Source organism: Lichenostomus cassidix, chromosome Z (assembly GCF_008360975.1).
Source record: "Lichenostomus cassidix isolate B80296 chromosome Z, HeHo_3.0, whole genome shotgun sequence".
In the NCBI taxonomy this organism is placed as follows: Eukaryota; Metazoa; Chordata; class Aves; order Passeriformes; family Meliphagidae; genus Lichenostomus; species Lichenostomus cassidix.
In genome coordinates, this window is record NC_139511.1 from 31,550,075 (window position 1) to 31,566,229 (window position 16,155).

At 45.4% G+C, this 16,155-nt stretch overlaps 1 protein-coding gene across 2 annotated transcripts in view; it reads right to left on the minus strand.

Annotated features, from left to right (window-relative positions):
* PSD3 (pleckstrin and Sec7 domain containing 3) overlaps window positions 1-16,155 on the minus strand; it is a 115,573-nt gene that overhangs the window by 65,924 nt on the left and 33,494 nt on the right. The window contains exons 5-7 of one of the 2 annotated variants that reach the window (XM_085042282.1): window positions 8,317-8,523; window positions 8,143-8,223; window positions 1,901-2,013 (exon numbers count right to left, since the gene is read on the minus strand). In XM_085042282.1, coding sequence (XP_084898408.1) covers window positions 1,901-2,013; window positions 8,143-8,223; window positions 8,317-8,523 — 401 coding nt within the window. The remainder of the gene's footprint in view (window positions 1-1,900; window positions 2,014-8,142; window positions 8,224-8,316; window positions 8,524-16,155) is intronic. The other variant, XM_085042283.1, reaches the window with a different exon arrangement.

Consider the following 16,155-nt stretch of genomic DNA (forward strand, 5'->3'; position numbering starts at 1 on the left):
CTCAGATTTTATGGCAGCTGAAACCACACTAGAATCCAGGGCAGTAGTTGTATCTTGTTTTTCTGTCTTTCTCTCTTTTCCTTCTTTTCTACTCCTAATTTCCATTTCTTGAAATATAGGTAATCTAGGGTTGGATGAGTAAAGTTTGTTAAGTCAATGCTCTGTCAAATGCTTTATTTTGATTGAATGTTTGTTTCCAATGTTGCCAAATTCCTGATCTTCTAAGGTTTGCTGGGAAAGTTTCGTTTTGAACCTCCTGGGAACTTTTGTCAAGTTCTTCTTTGTGCCCATCTCAGTGAAAAGTAGTACTTTAAGCCCTTTTAAAACAAACTTTCCAAGAAAGTTTAGAAGGTATCCAACAAGGATCATCAAGTCCAACTCCTGGCTCTGCACAGGAGAATCACACCATGTGCCTGAGAGCAGAGTCCAAACACTTCTTGAACTCTGTCAGACTGGTGCTGTGAACACTTCCATGGGGAGCCTGTTCCAGTGCCAGACCACCCTCTGGGTGAAGAACCTTTTCCTGATATCCAGCCTAAATCACCCCTGACACAACTTCAGGCCATTCCGTCAGGCCCTGTCACTGGTCACCACAGATCAGTGTCTGCCCTTCCTCTTCCCCTCACAAGAAGTTGCAACTGCAACGAGATCTTCCCTCAGTGTCCTCCAGGCTCAGCAAACTCAGTGACCTCACTGCTTCACATTTGGCTTCTCCTCTAGACCCTACTCCATTTTTTCTAGATACTTTTTGATAGCTTTGTATCTTTCTTATATCGTGGCGCTCAAAACCACACACAGTGCCAAGATCCTGGGCAAAGTTTGCAAGATTTAAATGCTTACTCAAGGTCAGAGGTCACAAGTTCCCATTTGCACCCTGGACTAGAGCAAGGCAGCCACATCAGGCAAGTCATTGTTTCAGTCTGGACATGACATACTCATTCTACCTGGCTGCCTGCAGTGTTTTGAAACAAAAAAGGCAATAGGCAGAGGACAGAGACAGCACAGGAGCAGATGTCTTACTGCTAACTCCTCCCCTCCCCTCTCCAGCATGACAGTCTCTAAAGCTGAACATGTGCAAACTGGCCAAACATCATCTCACTGCAACAAGGGTGGGTTACAAAGCAAGGGGTAAGGAAGCACTGCAGTACCACCAAGTGTAGCAGCTCTTTCTCACTTATGCTTGAAACTAAACGTACAGCTTAACCCATGACTACCTTCTTTTTCATGCTTCCCCTTCAGTGTGTGATCAGCGTGTGCTGCAATCACAGGGCCACATGGCTCTGCCGGCATGTCTGGCTGAACACAGCAGTTACGCCAGCAGACAGTTTGTCCTCTTCCGCAATCCCAGTTTTCTCAGGTTTGATCTATGTGCTTATTTGTTTCCCTCATCCATTTCCAAACTGACTGAAAACATTGGCAAGGAGAGAGCACTCTGACTGATGTTAGCTAGTTGAGATAAAACCATGCCAGGGTCTGGATACAGCACCCAAAATTCGCCCCCACAACTGGCACAAACTGGCATGCCTGATGCCAGTGCATGCAGACACAAACATTGAATGGAGCACAGAAAGTGAACAGCTTCTCTTCCACCTGACATGGGACCTATTCTTGTCCACAAGAGTGCAGCTAGAATACAAGTACCCATACACCTAAGTCAGTGAGACCAGAAACTACAACTGAAGGCATTCAAATCTGGAGGTGCTGCAACTGAGGATTTATACTGAGGAGGCCTAAACACCTTTCCTGTTGAGGGTTTCATCACTCACCACAGACAGTCTCTAAAGTGTGGCACAGTGACTACACAGCTTCATTTTCTAGGCATACACCATACCTGCTATTGAAGGTGAGAATGAAGGAAGACAGCAGCAAGCAAGGACCTTAGTATCAGAAACAAAGTTACCTCGAGAAGAAATGCTGTTTGGGTTGCACTGGTAGTATCTGCTGGAGAAGTGGATTAAAACTCTTTCACGTTCCTGAGTTTCTCCAACAAGCGAGAAGGCTTTAAAGAAACTCCTAAAAGAGCAGCAGAAAAAAATGAAATTAAAGTAATAAACCTCTTTTTCGCTTCACCCAGTGCACAGAGCAAAGCACACATCACAACAAAGTACATAAGTGCACATCAGACATTTGGTTCCAAGAAGCCTTTCTAGGAAATTAGGCTATCATTCCGTATGCAGTTAATTCCAACATTATAGTAAATGAAGGAAGATTTCAATTACTACCGGTCTCAGCCACGGAACATACAAAATAATAAGTAACTCCACTATTTGAAAGAGCTGTTCTTATCTTACTTCTAATATTTCCCTTTCCTTTGGGCAAGGAACTGGAACACATGTATTTTATCCATGACTAGACATCCATGATGTTTCTCTATCCTCTTCTAATTGCCCATCACCCCTACATCTTTTAACTTTACTTCATTAGGATTGCCCTCCAAATCAGAGAAGTTACTCCAGGTCGTGAAGTCAAGCAAGTGCAGAGCACTCATAGCTAACACCAAATGTGTGGTTCAACTTCCAGAGGGTCACTTATCATAGTGGCCAGGACCACATCAGTCACCTTGCAGGGAGGAGTGTGACTCCCTGATCTGCAGAAAATAGCTGGGGAAGAGGGCAGAAGAGTTGCAACATCTCCCACTGAGCTTCAACAGCTGCAGGAGTAACTTGGCCCTCCTGAGGTTCTTGGTCATGAGAATCCAGCGTGCAGGGCTGGGGCACACCTGGGCACACTCACTGGATACAGCCAGCCAGCCTGTGCAGAGAAGTGAGAAGGACTCACATCTCCCACTTTTATTCCAACACTTGCCCACCCCTCCTCTTAACCTCGTTGCTGTTCCTCCTGCTAGAAAAATGTGTCTCACAGCCAAAGATTACCTTCTTCATTCATTTATCACGATGCTTCTAAAAAAAGCCTGAAAACAAACCTTCTGGACCTGAAGTAAGAAGACATACAAAATGAGTGTCTAATAGACAACTTTTAAATATCCCATGAGACTGAAACTAAAACCAGATCTGAGAGGCGAGGAATATATTGGTGGAACATTCACATCTATCTAGTCTCAATGCATAAGCTTTAATTTTTTCTCTCTGATGTAAGGTCAGAGACAAGCTGTACTTGCAACAATCTCACACCCATACAGAGTGTGATCTGCCTGGTAATAACTTAATTTCACATGTAATGTATTGCAAGTAACTCAATTCACAAGTAGATACAAGTGAGTCTTCACAGGGTTTTCTCTGTCCTTCCTGCTTTGTGCTCCTCTCTTGGTTCTGGCCAGGACAGGGCTAATTTTTAATATATGGGCTGATGTTACTTCTGACCCTCTTGAAGAGACCTTCAGCTCACATTTGCAAGAACTGAGAAACCCATACTATTACCAGAACTACAGAGGCCAGATCCAGGTAGAAGAAAAGGACAATGAGCTCTGTCGAACTGTGTGGATCCAATGCCCTGGCACATCAGACCCACAAGAGTGTAAGGCTTTAGTTCACACCGGTACATCATGTAGCACCCTGATGCTATCAAGATAGGTAGGGACAGAATACGTCTTTCTCGGGTGACAGAGGGATCCCAACAGCTAACGGTACTGGAAACTGAAGTAAGCCTGACTGGGAACGAATGGCAGAAGCACCCCCACTCTGACTGGCCCAGAGGCCATGGGAATCCTTAGCACAGATTACCTCAGAAGACGGCATTTCAAAGACCTAAAAGAGCTTTTGGGATAGCTGCTGTGAAGACAGAGGAAATTAGACAACTGAATACCTTGTCCAGTCTCTCAGAGGACCCTTCCCAGTGGGACTTCTGAGGGTTGAAGAACAACAGGTACTGATGGCTACCCCATCACTGCACCATCGACAATACTGCATCACCATGGGACTCTGTGACCCCATCTGTGAGATGACTTTGTTAACTGGAGACCCAGGGAGTGGTCAGCAAGACTCATTCACCCTTTAACAGTCCTATAAGGCCAGTATGTCAGCCCAGTGGAAAGCAGGGATTGACAGACCATCATGGCCTGAATGAAGTCACACCACCAAGTGCCACTGTGCCCAACATGCTGCGACCTCAGTACAAGCTGGAGTCCAAGGTAGCAAAGTGGTGCCACTATTGATATCACTAACATGTTTTTCTCCTTTCCTCTGGCAGCAGAGTGTAGGCCACAGTTTGCTTTTACCAGGACAGGTATCCAGTACCCCTGGAACTGACTGCCCCAGGGGTGAAAACACACACCCACTATTTATCCTGGACTGATCCAGACTGTGCCGGAATAGGAAGTGAGGAAAAGGGTGAGGTCCCAGAACACTTGCAATATATTGATGACATCACCATGTGGGGTGACACAGCAGGAGTTTTTGAGAAATGGGAGAAGATAATCCAAATCCTCCTGAAGGCTGGTTTTGCCATACAGCAACATAAGTTCAAGGGATCTGCCCAGAAAATTCAGTTTTTAGGAGTAAAATGACAAGATGGATGTCATCAGATTCCAATGGACATAGTCAACAAAATAGCAGCTATGTCCCCACCAACCAGCAAGAAGGAAACACAGTCTTTCCTAGGCACTGTGGGTTTTTGGAGGATGTGTATTCCAGATTACAGGCAGATTGTAAGACCTCTCTATCATGTGATCCCAAAGAAGAATGATTTCAAGCAGGGTCCTGAACAACAACAAATTCTGAACAAATTAAACAGATTACTCACGCAGTAGCCAGTAAGGACAACACAAGACGGAAAAACATACTCCACAATGCAGCCAGGAAGAAAGTACACGTGGAGACTCAAGGATGACCTCTGGTGTTCTGGAGTTGGGAACACAAACATTCCAGCACACAAAGCATCTGAGGCGAGCCACACCCCCAGTCAAATAGAAATACTGGAAACTTACAAGAGGGGTTGGAGCTGCCTCAGAAGTAATTGGCACTGAACCACAGCTCCTCCTGGCACCCTGACTGACAGAGCTGGGCTGGATGTTCAAAGGGAAAGTCCGTGCCACACATCATGCCACTGTGGAGTAACTGGATTGCTCTGACCACACAGTGAGCTTGAATGGGAAAGTCCAATCACCCAGGGATCTTGGAAGTCATCACTAACTGGCCCAAAGGCAAAATTTTACACTACAATCATTATTAGAGGAGAAGATGACACATGCTGAGGAGGCCCCACCATACAATCAGCTACCTGACAATGAAAAGCAATAATGTTTCTTTTCTGACAGTTCCTGTTGTATCACAGGGACAAATCAAAAATGGAAAGCAGCCCTATAGAGCCCTGTGTGACGAGTCACAGAAGTTATTGAAGGACTAGGTGATCAAGTCAGGTTGCAGAAATAAAAGCCATCCAGTTGGCTTTACGTGCCATTGAACAAGAGAAATGGCCATCATTCTGCCTCTACACTGACTTGTGGATGGTGGCAAATGCTCTGTTGGGCTGGTTGGACCAATGGAAAAAGGACAATTTGCAGGGCAGAGGGAAACCCATATGGGCTGATGAATTGTGACAAGACATCACTGCCCTGGTAGAGAAGTTGGCTGTAAAAGTACATTATGAGATGCACACATGCCCAGGAGTCGGGCTATGGAAAAACATGGCAACAATGGAGAGGTGGATCAGAGCACCAAAATTAAAGTGTCTTGAGGAAATTGGGACTGGGAACATAAGGGTGAATTACTTCTGGCTCAGCAGGCTCAAGACACCTCAGGTCATCAGAGAAGTGACATAACATACATGTGGGTTTGTGATCAAGAGGTGGATTTACCCATGACACTGTCTCCCATTTATCCATAACTGAGATGCATGCGCTGCAATCAAGCAGGCCAAGCAAGTAAAGCCTCTCTGCTATGGTTGAAGATGGTTGAAATACAAATATGGAAAGCCTGGCAAATTGATTACATCACATTCCTGCAAACCTGCCAAGGCAAGTGCTGCGTGTTCACAATAGTAACCTCCTTGAAGATTAGCCAGCTTCCAGTCAACTGGGACATGTCCACATTCCCAAGACCATTCAAATATCATTGAGAGAGACCTCACAATGGCATCAGCCAGCTCTTTGAATATTTCTGGATGAATTCCATGTGGCCCCACAGACTTATGAGGATCCAGACACAGCAGCAGATCCCACACAAGTTCAGGGTCAGCTGGGAGTACATCATTCTTACAGCCATGGTACTCCAGCTCAATGCACTGAGCCGTTCAGCATTGCCTTTTCCTACTGACTCATTTTAAAAAAATCTTTTTGCTGTCCCACACAGTACTGGCCATGTTCCACTCCAATTGAACCTTGTCTACAGAATTTTCTCCCTACATTGGTGAGCAGCAACTTTGTATTCCTCCCACATCACATGACATTACTTCCTTCCACTGGTCAGGTGATGTGGGAGGCAAACACCTAAGAAAACACCTTCCTTCTTTTGCATTACCTCCAGAAAATCCCTGGTCATTCAATTTAGACTTCTCCCTTGTCTGCTTGACTTCCAACATTTTGGAATTGCATGCTCCTGTACCCTTAGGAGATGGTGACCAGCACTGACAGACCCCAGCACCTTCAAAAGCATTTTCCCAGGGAACCTCCAAGTAGGTCCCTGAGCAGCCTGAAGCCTGCTCTCACCATGTCCAGGGCTGGACTCCAGAATGGACACTGAGAGGAACTGGAGTACCCACCCCACCTCCTCCCCTCCTGTAGTCCTGCAGAGGTTGTACCAGAGACACTCAAAAGATGCATGGGCAACATGGATCCAGGGAGGAGACAGTGAAGGAACAACCCTTCCCAGGTCTCAGACTTGTCACTGATGCTGCTCAACAGCCTCTCACAGTTAGGAGGTAGCATGGATCTGGGCAGCTGCCTCCAAAATGCTCAACAAACCACAGCTTGTCAACAAGCCAGCAACAACAGCACTGTTACCTCACACTATCTTCCAAGCACAAGGCAGTATGCCTCAGTTTCCCCAGGCTTTGGGATGATTCTTTGTCCCCAGCTGCTGCTGCATGCTCAGGACATGTAGCTGTCAATTACTGCAGCTACCCTTGAAACCTCAACAACCCCCTGGCTTGTTTAAGTCCTACATGAGCCTGGGCACATTTTAGAGAAGGTCAGAACTATTAATATTAACAGGAGATCTATGGGGAGTAGAGACCTCCTAAATATGTGCCACAAAGCAATTATGTGTTGGATTTCACAATTTAAAATAAGGGTATATTTAGCATCATGCTTCAGGGGTGCTAAAACCTGGAATGAGCGTCAGACCTCCCACTGCCCAGCAGCTCCCACCCTGCGCTGAGTGGGTGTTCCACCTTGGCTTTACTCCCCCCGCCTCAGGACCAGGCAATTCATGCTAGTGCAGGCATGTTCCATTTCCATTGCCCTCAGCATGCAGGGCTTTGGGGATTCCTTGGGATCTGCTATGGTCTTACGGCATCACACCCCCAGGAATGCATTTGCAAGGGTACTAAGAAGTGCATGAACACCTCCTACATAACACCAGAACACCAGCAACTATGCTAACAGGACACTGCTACACAAACTTGGTGGTTTGCCTTCTGATAAAAAAAAGTACTGAAAACAAACATAGTTGAGGCCTGATTCCAGTGTAAAAAGAAGAAAATTGAAGGCCTGGGTTTTCAAACACCCACGCCGACAGTTACCAAACTCACTACAGCATTTTCCGCATGGAAGCTTCTGCTGTTCTGCACATTTCTGGATGCCTCAGGGGAGAGAGGGGAGCTGCCAAGCCACACCAAACTCTGCTCTTCGTACACTGCAGCAAAGCAGAAAAAGCTCCAAAGGGCATCAGCCAGAAAGCCTGTATGGATCAGCAGTGAGCAACACCATAATTCCCCAGAAGCACCTGGCAGACTACAAGTCCCCTGTTTTGTGAGTGACTGAACACTTTCCTCCAGCTCCTCTGTATTAAGGACTATCTCCAAGCAGGTCCACCCAACTATTTCCCTCTCCAAGAACTGCCAACACTCCAGTAGCACTAGAGTATGGCAGCACACCAAGCACACCAAGAAGAGGAAAGTTCTGTCCCCATAATACATCACAGTCCTCTTTTCAAGTTCTTACATCGCAAAAGGACAACCAATCAGGACAACACTACAAACAGCACTGTTACAAAAACAAGAACATAAAGTCCACAAATGGGATCATACCTGAGTGAACAGTCCAGCGTCATGCCTGTGAAGTCAAAAAATTTAAGGTATTCTTCGGCCACAAGCCTGCTGAATTCATTGCTAAAGAAAAGCAAAGAAATAAGTAAAGGTTATCATTCAAGAGTGAACCCCTCCAGAACCAGCAAGAAGAACAGTGTGGCCAAAGGCACATACTTTTTACCCAAGTGCTTTGCCACATCAGAGCGTTTGAATCTGTCCAGATGGTAGAGGCGCTTTGCCAGGCGCCTGGCTGCTTCCAAATTGCTGCTGCTGCCATTGCTGACATCGTGGCCACTGGCTCCAGTGGCATCTTTCTCCTGAAGTTCATTGCTCCCCATAGCTGTACTGGACTCTAACACCACATTCTGCTGCTCATCATTGCTATGAGAGGAAAAGAATATGGAAAGAAGAAAAATAGGATAACATTAGAGTTTCCTCTTAGAATAGCAGGCAATTAAATATACAGAAGCAAGATGACACAATGTAACAAAATCCACTTAACTGAAGAAGCAGTGTAGAACAGGGACATTCACCTAGCACCCAGCAGAAGTTAAGGATGTTTAACACAGACAGACAAATATGGACTTTCCTTCTGACTGTGCTAGGTATCCACGACTTCGGCTCACTTCCGAGAGAGCTCTTCGCAATTATCAGCCTACAACTGCACCTGAGTGCTTCTTGCGTTAGTATTTTTTAACCCAATTGCTTGCTTGGCTTGAAGAGGCCTCTGTAAAGGTAGGCAATTAGTCATTTTTCAGGAGAAATGCAGTCTTTAAGCCAGTTACTCCAAGCTGAGTCAAAACAAGTCCCTTCCTCATTCTTCCCCAGCTGTCCTGAAAAGAATACAATTCCTTAAATCTAAAACAGTATCGCCAGAACTCTCAGTGGCTTCTGTGTCCTCCACGAGCCGTGGACATCCCATTGGAAGTCACTGCTAGAAAAAGTAGGACTCAGAGCAAGGAACCCAGTTTGGAGAGTGACAGACACAAGCCATCCACGCCAGCCTGGTGAACTCCTTGCTTCCTTCCTGCTCCCTCGTGGTGGCAATTATTTCCCTCACCAGCTGCTCAAAGTCAAGATCCTCAGTATGGCAATCCCAGGGTACTTCAGATAAATCACGCACTTACAGATTCCTCCCACCTCTACAACAATAGGAAAGCTCTGGCTGAGCTGTGTGCCTGCTTTGTTTCTCCCATCAAAGAGGCAAGAGCCCTCCACACCAAAAAGCACACCCCCGCATACACATCCCTGCACACAGGCAGGCTTTTAAATTTAGAAAAGTTTTCTCTGACACAGGCATGAAAGTTTTTGCAAAACCTCAGCTCCGTGTATGTGTCTGTGCACTTGACAGCATTTCTATTTTTATTTCTATATTTTCATTCTATATAGAAATTCTACTAAAACCCCATTCACACTGGGCTAATGAATGATCAGCAATGGTCATGCACAGGCAGATTTGAGTGGAAGGAGTTAAAGCTGACTTTAAACGCACAGCACTTTAAACAACATACCATGGCTCCATACACCACTGTAATTTCCAGGCTTGACAAGCCATGGTTAAAACAATTGGTTGCTGTGTTCCAGTAACAATTATCTAGCCATTTACTCAAATGTCTGCTAGCCACTTATTAACCCCTTAAAGATGCGATTTTCATATAAGGTGGACTTATAAATATTCGGTATTCTGCATCCCACAAATCATCGCCTCTTTCCTACCTCTCCTCTCATCCATGGTTTAAGATGCATACAGTGCTCCTATAGAAAGGAGATTTGCCCGTTTTAGCTCTGTTTGCATCCTTTCAGTGCTGCTCAAACTTCAGAAATATCACAAATCCACCCTGTGGTTACAACCTCTTTATCAAGTACCAGGGGAAAACAGAAATCTAACCTGTTCCTGCAAGAACTGGGGATTTGCATTGGTTTGCATCTATTTCAGTGTGAATAGGAAGGTGCTATACCAAAATGGAGTCAGTTTCAGAGGTCTCGTAGGAAATTAATTCCAGTAGGAAACTAATTCCAGTAGGAAATTAATGTAAATACAACTCCAACAACACTAACATTACTGGCCATCAGTTATCCTAAAAAAGAAAAAAAGCCCCTCCTGACATCATTGTTGTGAAAAATGCCTCCTTGGCCATTTCCAAAACCCCTAGCCAAAGTCTGAAACTCTCTAAATTTGGCCTATAACAAACTTGCGAAGAAAGCAACTGACAGAGTACCCTGACACACGCCCTGAGCAACACCTTGTCCATTCAAATCAGGCACAACTTGCACCAAATTCCCATCTCTAACAACGGACAAAAGCAAGGGATACCCAGGTGAGCTAACACATCTACAGAGTCCTTTATGTACAAAATGAAAGAAGCAGCATGCTTCAAAAGCCATGCCAACTCACAGAGCCTCACTATAAATCACAGTCCTCTTTCACCAATGCTCTTTATTAAAGGTAGTATTTATAGCCCTGAAAGATGGCCAAAGCTGACAAGAAACATCTGCACCCTGCTAGGAACCAATGCACTACAAGAGTCAACGTTACCACAAACCACCACAAGTTCAGAAAGAAAGGAAGTACCAGCATCTGCCACTTAGTGAAATTAACAGTACAGCAGCTCCCAGCTTCTGTTTTGCCTCTGGGAGCCACGGCTGGGATGCGAAGGAGGAACACCCAGCAAGAAGGAGGGTGTGCCCTTTCCCCTGCTTGCCAAAACTAGTCAGCTGGGCTGCCTAAGAAACCTTATCTTCCAACTTCCCTAGCTTAAAGCTTCGTCCTGACTGAGGGTGCCCATAAATGCATTGAAGAATAAGGCATATTTCCTTCTGCTATTCCAATAGTTAATTCTGGCAGTTGATTAGCTTATTACTTAGTACAAAGACGGGCCAGGTAAGTACTCTCTGTACTTGGTACAAAAAGTAAGCACTAAGTGAGTACTTTTTGCACTTAGTACAAAAATATCAAGTACCAAAAAGCTGTCACATCAATACACATTGTCTGTAACATAAGACTCTTGTTCAGGGGAAATGACAGATTCTTAACATTAAAGTGAGACTTCAGTTTTCAAGTGTTTTAGGTGGCTTGAAGACTCAAGTGCTCATATCACTGAAGGCTTAGGAAATGCAGACACCCTGTACATGGCTACTGTGCAAGCTGCGTTCAGGGCAGGACATTTTAGCAGGGTCCATCAGTTGTTACTCGGGGAAAGCGCTGACGTTTCACTTCCAAGGCTTTCCGGGTGTATCGTTTTCCCTTCATGCCTCAGTTTACCAGTCTGCTGAACTCAGTATTACTTCCCTCCCTCTGTAAAGTGCTTATAGTGAATTCCAGCCAAGAGCTAAAGCAACCAAGGCAGCAAATAGGTCTCTCTTCTGCAGTCTACAGTTTCTACACATAAAGAATCCACAGCAGCATTACTGTCAAAACAGTGCCAAGAAAGGGCTTTGTGATACAGAGCAAGGCTGGACATGCATTTCTCATGCAGCTTTACTCTTTGTCACATAAAAATGAGAAACCTTCACCAAAAAAAGCAGATTGAAAAATGTAATAGATTGTATTTCCCCTAATCCTAGATTCAAGGCCAAAAGGGACTGTAATATTACTCGTAATTGCCTGTCCAGCAATGGCTGCTGATTTTTATCCAGAGATACTTAAATTAATCTCTGCTATCAGAAAACACAGAAAACAGAAGCTACAAGAAAACCCTCCAGATCTGTCCAGTCTCAGCACAGGAGCTGTGGCCAGGTCCTTGGACCTTGATATTTCTGTCCCATGCAATGCACTCCTGATACATCCTTTCTCCTTCTGCCAAAGGATCCCCAGACCAACAGAGAATGCATAGAGGCTGTGACCACATATCCAGCAGAAATTACAGGAATTCGATACACAGCTGCTGTGGTAAATGCAATACTTTCTAACAGCAGTAGGCACCTCTCCAAGCTCACAGATGAAACATCAACAGACTGTAAGCTCTGCCAGGCTTTCCAGCTTTCCTGTAACACACCATAACTGCTAGGCAGAGTCTGAAACATTTTATACAGTTTTCTTCCCTTATTCTTCTATCGACCAGTTCTACCGTAATTTAGCTCCCAAAGCCAAGATATCTCAATCTTGCCATGCTCAGCACTTAGTACACTTGATCTGTTTGAGCATATTCTAGATTCACTTATTCCCCCTGTCTTCCACCCTAGGTACCACAAAAATTGAAACCCTACACAGCAATGCATGATTGAAGAATGGCTGCAACTTCCAGGAAAAATAGAGCAAGGCCAGTAACATAATGGTAACGATACAGGCTCCTCATATCTCAGTGGTCCACTCTCCCAGTCAGCTAGGCTGCAAGAGGAAACCTCAGCCTGAGTATGAGCTCATGATGCCTCAAACCTTGGTATGCTCTTCATTTTTAGCAAATCCATGGAGAAAAAAACCCTCTGCTTCATCCCAAGGAAGAAAAGCGTACCACCATTTTCCTTTGTGGAGTAAAAGCACAGAACAATTGCCCCAGCTGCTAACAAAGAAGTGATGTTCGGAGTTGACACTGAGTGGCAGGTTGTGACAACCCAGCTTAAGTGCTGCCCTCATCCCAGCCACTTCAGTGATCCCAGCTTGCCACTGCCTGCCACTTTTACCACACTGATGCACAGCAGATGCTCTGTGGCACGTGGACTCCCCTGGATGTGTATGTTCCTTCCCCAAGGAACACTAATTCATCGAGCGTACATGTCTGGAGGGAGTGCACTGGTTGCTCCAATTGCACGGGAAACTTGGTTAAGACAGAGCTGGAACCTTCACAGTCTTTTTGGAAAGAAAGGAGGAAAGAACAGGAAGGAAACTAACTTTTTCTCTCAAATAAATGCGCATGCCTTTAATCAGCTTTACTCTAAGGCAGGCTGTGTCAGGCATTTGCCAGCAAAATCCATCATAGCAAAACACAGCAATGATTAAAAGTAAGGAAGGGTGGAGAGACATTCTGGCATGCTAAAGCTAGGGCCAGAACCCATGTTGCTTTCAGCAGGGGTACAGCATCCACTGGGGAGCCACACTGAAGCTGATAATCACCCGGTGCAGCACCATGCTCGCCCTGTTGTTTTAAATGCTTTCACTCGGAGCCTTCTCCTCCCAGATCCAAAACAACACAGCATTTCCTCCATACATCAACTCCATCTACAAAAAGCACCTTCTATTTCTAGTTCAACAGCCCCTCAGAAGCATGGCAGTGACATCACAAAAGCAGGAACAGTCAGGTGCCTGCCCCACTCCTCTCCTCCACCCCCTATGCCCTGCCCCGAGGAAACAAACCCCTGCTCTGCAACAGAGAAATGTGGCCGTTCAGTGAATGAGACCATTTCACATTTCAGAGCAGACCAGACATAACCAGTGGCACAGTCTGAATTTTGTTTAAAAGCACCTGAAAAGTTGTGCTTGAACAGCCCAGCTCTGAATCGAGTAGCCCCACTGAAGAAAGTGAAGAAATCCCGGGAGCAGTGGGATTTGATGAGTCAGTTCCTGCTACAAATGACCCGATCACACAAAAGGGCTGTGAACGGCTGCGCTGCAGCTTTGCTGCAGCTCCAAACCAGCTTCTTCAGGGCCAGGAGAGAGTGAGCACAGAGCACTTCAAGCAATGATTTACCTTGCCAGTTACCTTCAGCTCCAGGGTTTTTCCAAGGTACAACTGTAGGAAGGGGAGAAAAATAATAAAAAAATAAAAATAATGCCCTTTCCTAGCAGATGACTCAGTGTGCTATTTTACTCCAAATGGTTTAATCAGCTTTGAAGTCCTACGTATGGATTCTCTTCAAAGACATGCTTTGAAGTAGATCCCTCTTTGAGGATTGACACAGCTGCACTTCGCTCCAACTCAATTCAGTGGGTGTCTCTCAAGCACAGCATCAGCCAGGACATACGAAGTGAGGACAGTTTCCACAAGCCAGAGTAACCACCAAGCACCTGTTAAAAAGTACCTCAGCCTCGTCACATCACACAGAGAGGTGCAAAGTTAAAAGTAACAATCCCTGCAATCTCCTATTGGTTATCAGTAAAATACACCCACGAAGTCAATTTCAGGGGCTGAAATGCACACTGCTGTTTAAAAATAACCTCTTCCTTCCTTAATTATTTGTCTTTTTTTTATTATTAAAAGAATTCTTACTGATTGTAAAAAAGGGAGTGAACAGCTAAAGCAGTCAGAAAACACCATTTCTGGTAGGCTTGTGGACAGCAAATGCAATCTTTGTTACAAGATCACAGCATTAGGACAAGAAGTCCCACCACATGCAGGGACAGGATTGCAGTCCTTCTGAGAGACAGTGTGTACTTTATTACACAGACATGCTGGCCTGCTGCCATCTGAAGTACAAATGTCTTGCTAAAAATACTTCAGGTTTGATTCCATTTTGGCCTCAGGCTCCTTACATTGCAATGGCAAGGGTTAGTGGTTGCAAAGGGGCACTCACTACATTAATGTCACCGCGACTAGAGAGTGAAAATCTGGCCCTCACCACAGAGGGTATCCAAGGGCTCCTCCTTGCAATGGACATTTCTGACACACATAGACATACAGACTGGTCTCTTGAATGCATTAGGATTGTCCCACACCTAGGATCTGATCCACCTGCCCACAAACACAAATAAAAAACAGACCCAACAAATGTACTGTACACCTATGGCCTTACTCAGAAAATACTCAGCCCCTACATGTTTCAGGAACCCTCTGGCTTTCCTCTCAGAGCCCACCTGCTCCAGGGGTCAAGGGCCATCCCTGTGCTCAGCACGCACATGACCCTCTTTCCCTGTAAGGCTCCTGTGGGGTCCTCCAGGACAGGACCAAAACTGGGAAGCCAGCAGAGTACTTCCCCCCCTTGCTTGGGCTTGGTTTAACTGTTGGGAGATTGGCTCAGGAAGTACATATTAACCAGGCAGCTGGCCCAGCTGGTACTCCCCAGCATAGAGCAAAATAGATGCATAAAAATACATGCGTTTACACCTTTTGGTTCAGGCTTTCCTACAGATGGGCAGACAAAGCACTTGAGCACTGGCACTAGTATCACACAGGAGCTTTACATTGAAACCACACAGCAAAAATGAACCACCTGTCCTCAAAAGGAATAATGAATAATAATTATAATAAAGAAAAAACAATGAAGGAAAAGCAATCACTAACCAACCCACAGCTCACTCAGCTGTGCTAGCAAGGAGTCTGCACGCTGTGTGCCCTGTTCTGCTCCACCGCTGCTCCAGCATCACATCTGAAGACATACATGGCTCTCTACGCCGTCCTGCCAGCTGCCAGGCTCTGTCTCTCTATCCCAACACACACACAGAGGAAGAAGAGACTTAACCAGCAGTAACATGGAGAGGGGCTTGACTAGCAGCCAGTCGTGGCTAATGAATGTGAAGGCAGGCTGCACTTCGGGACCAGCTCAGAGCTGGCAGAGATGCCTCGGTTTTGGTGAATCAAGGCTTCCTGACCTAAATGGCTTTGACTTTAATGGAGATGTGCCAACAGATGCCAGCTTAGAAACTGAGCTGCTGACAGCTCTATACTGAGGCTCTTTGTGTAGCAAACTGATCAGCTGCTCCACTTTTTTTTCTCTTTTTCTTTTTTGTCTCTGTCAGCTCCTGGATTTTTGTTTTGTTTGTTTTATTTTCAGAGGAGGCTGGGAACTGAAGAGGCGAAAAGTCAGCAGCCCTTTTTTTCCCTAAAACAACAGTTTATTTAGGAACTAGAAGCAGCTTTACAAACTCTCACTGAACTGCTCTTCCAAGCACCTCATTACCCAGAGCAAAGGCACACTCGGTACAGCATACCTCCAGAGCCTTCATAATGTGATTACACCTTCCTGGAGGGAATACCAAGGTGAACAGTGTAGCATAACATTTTAGAAGTCACTAGGCTGTGTAATGAGGCAAATCCTCAGCTGTCAAAATACCAACGGTGTGAGAAATTTACCCGTGAATTGTGCCGCTTCATCTTTACCTGGATTCAACACACACCCATGCCAGCACATTGTGGCTAGCAG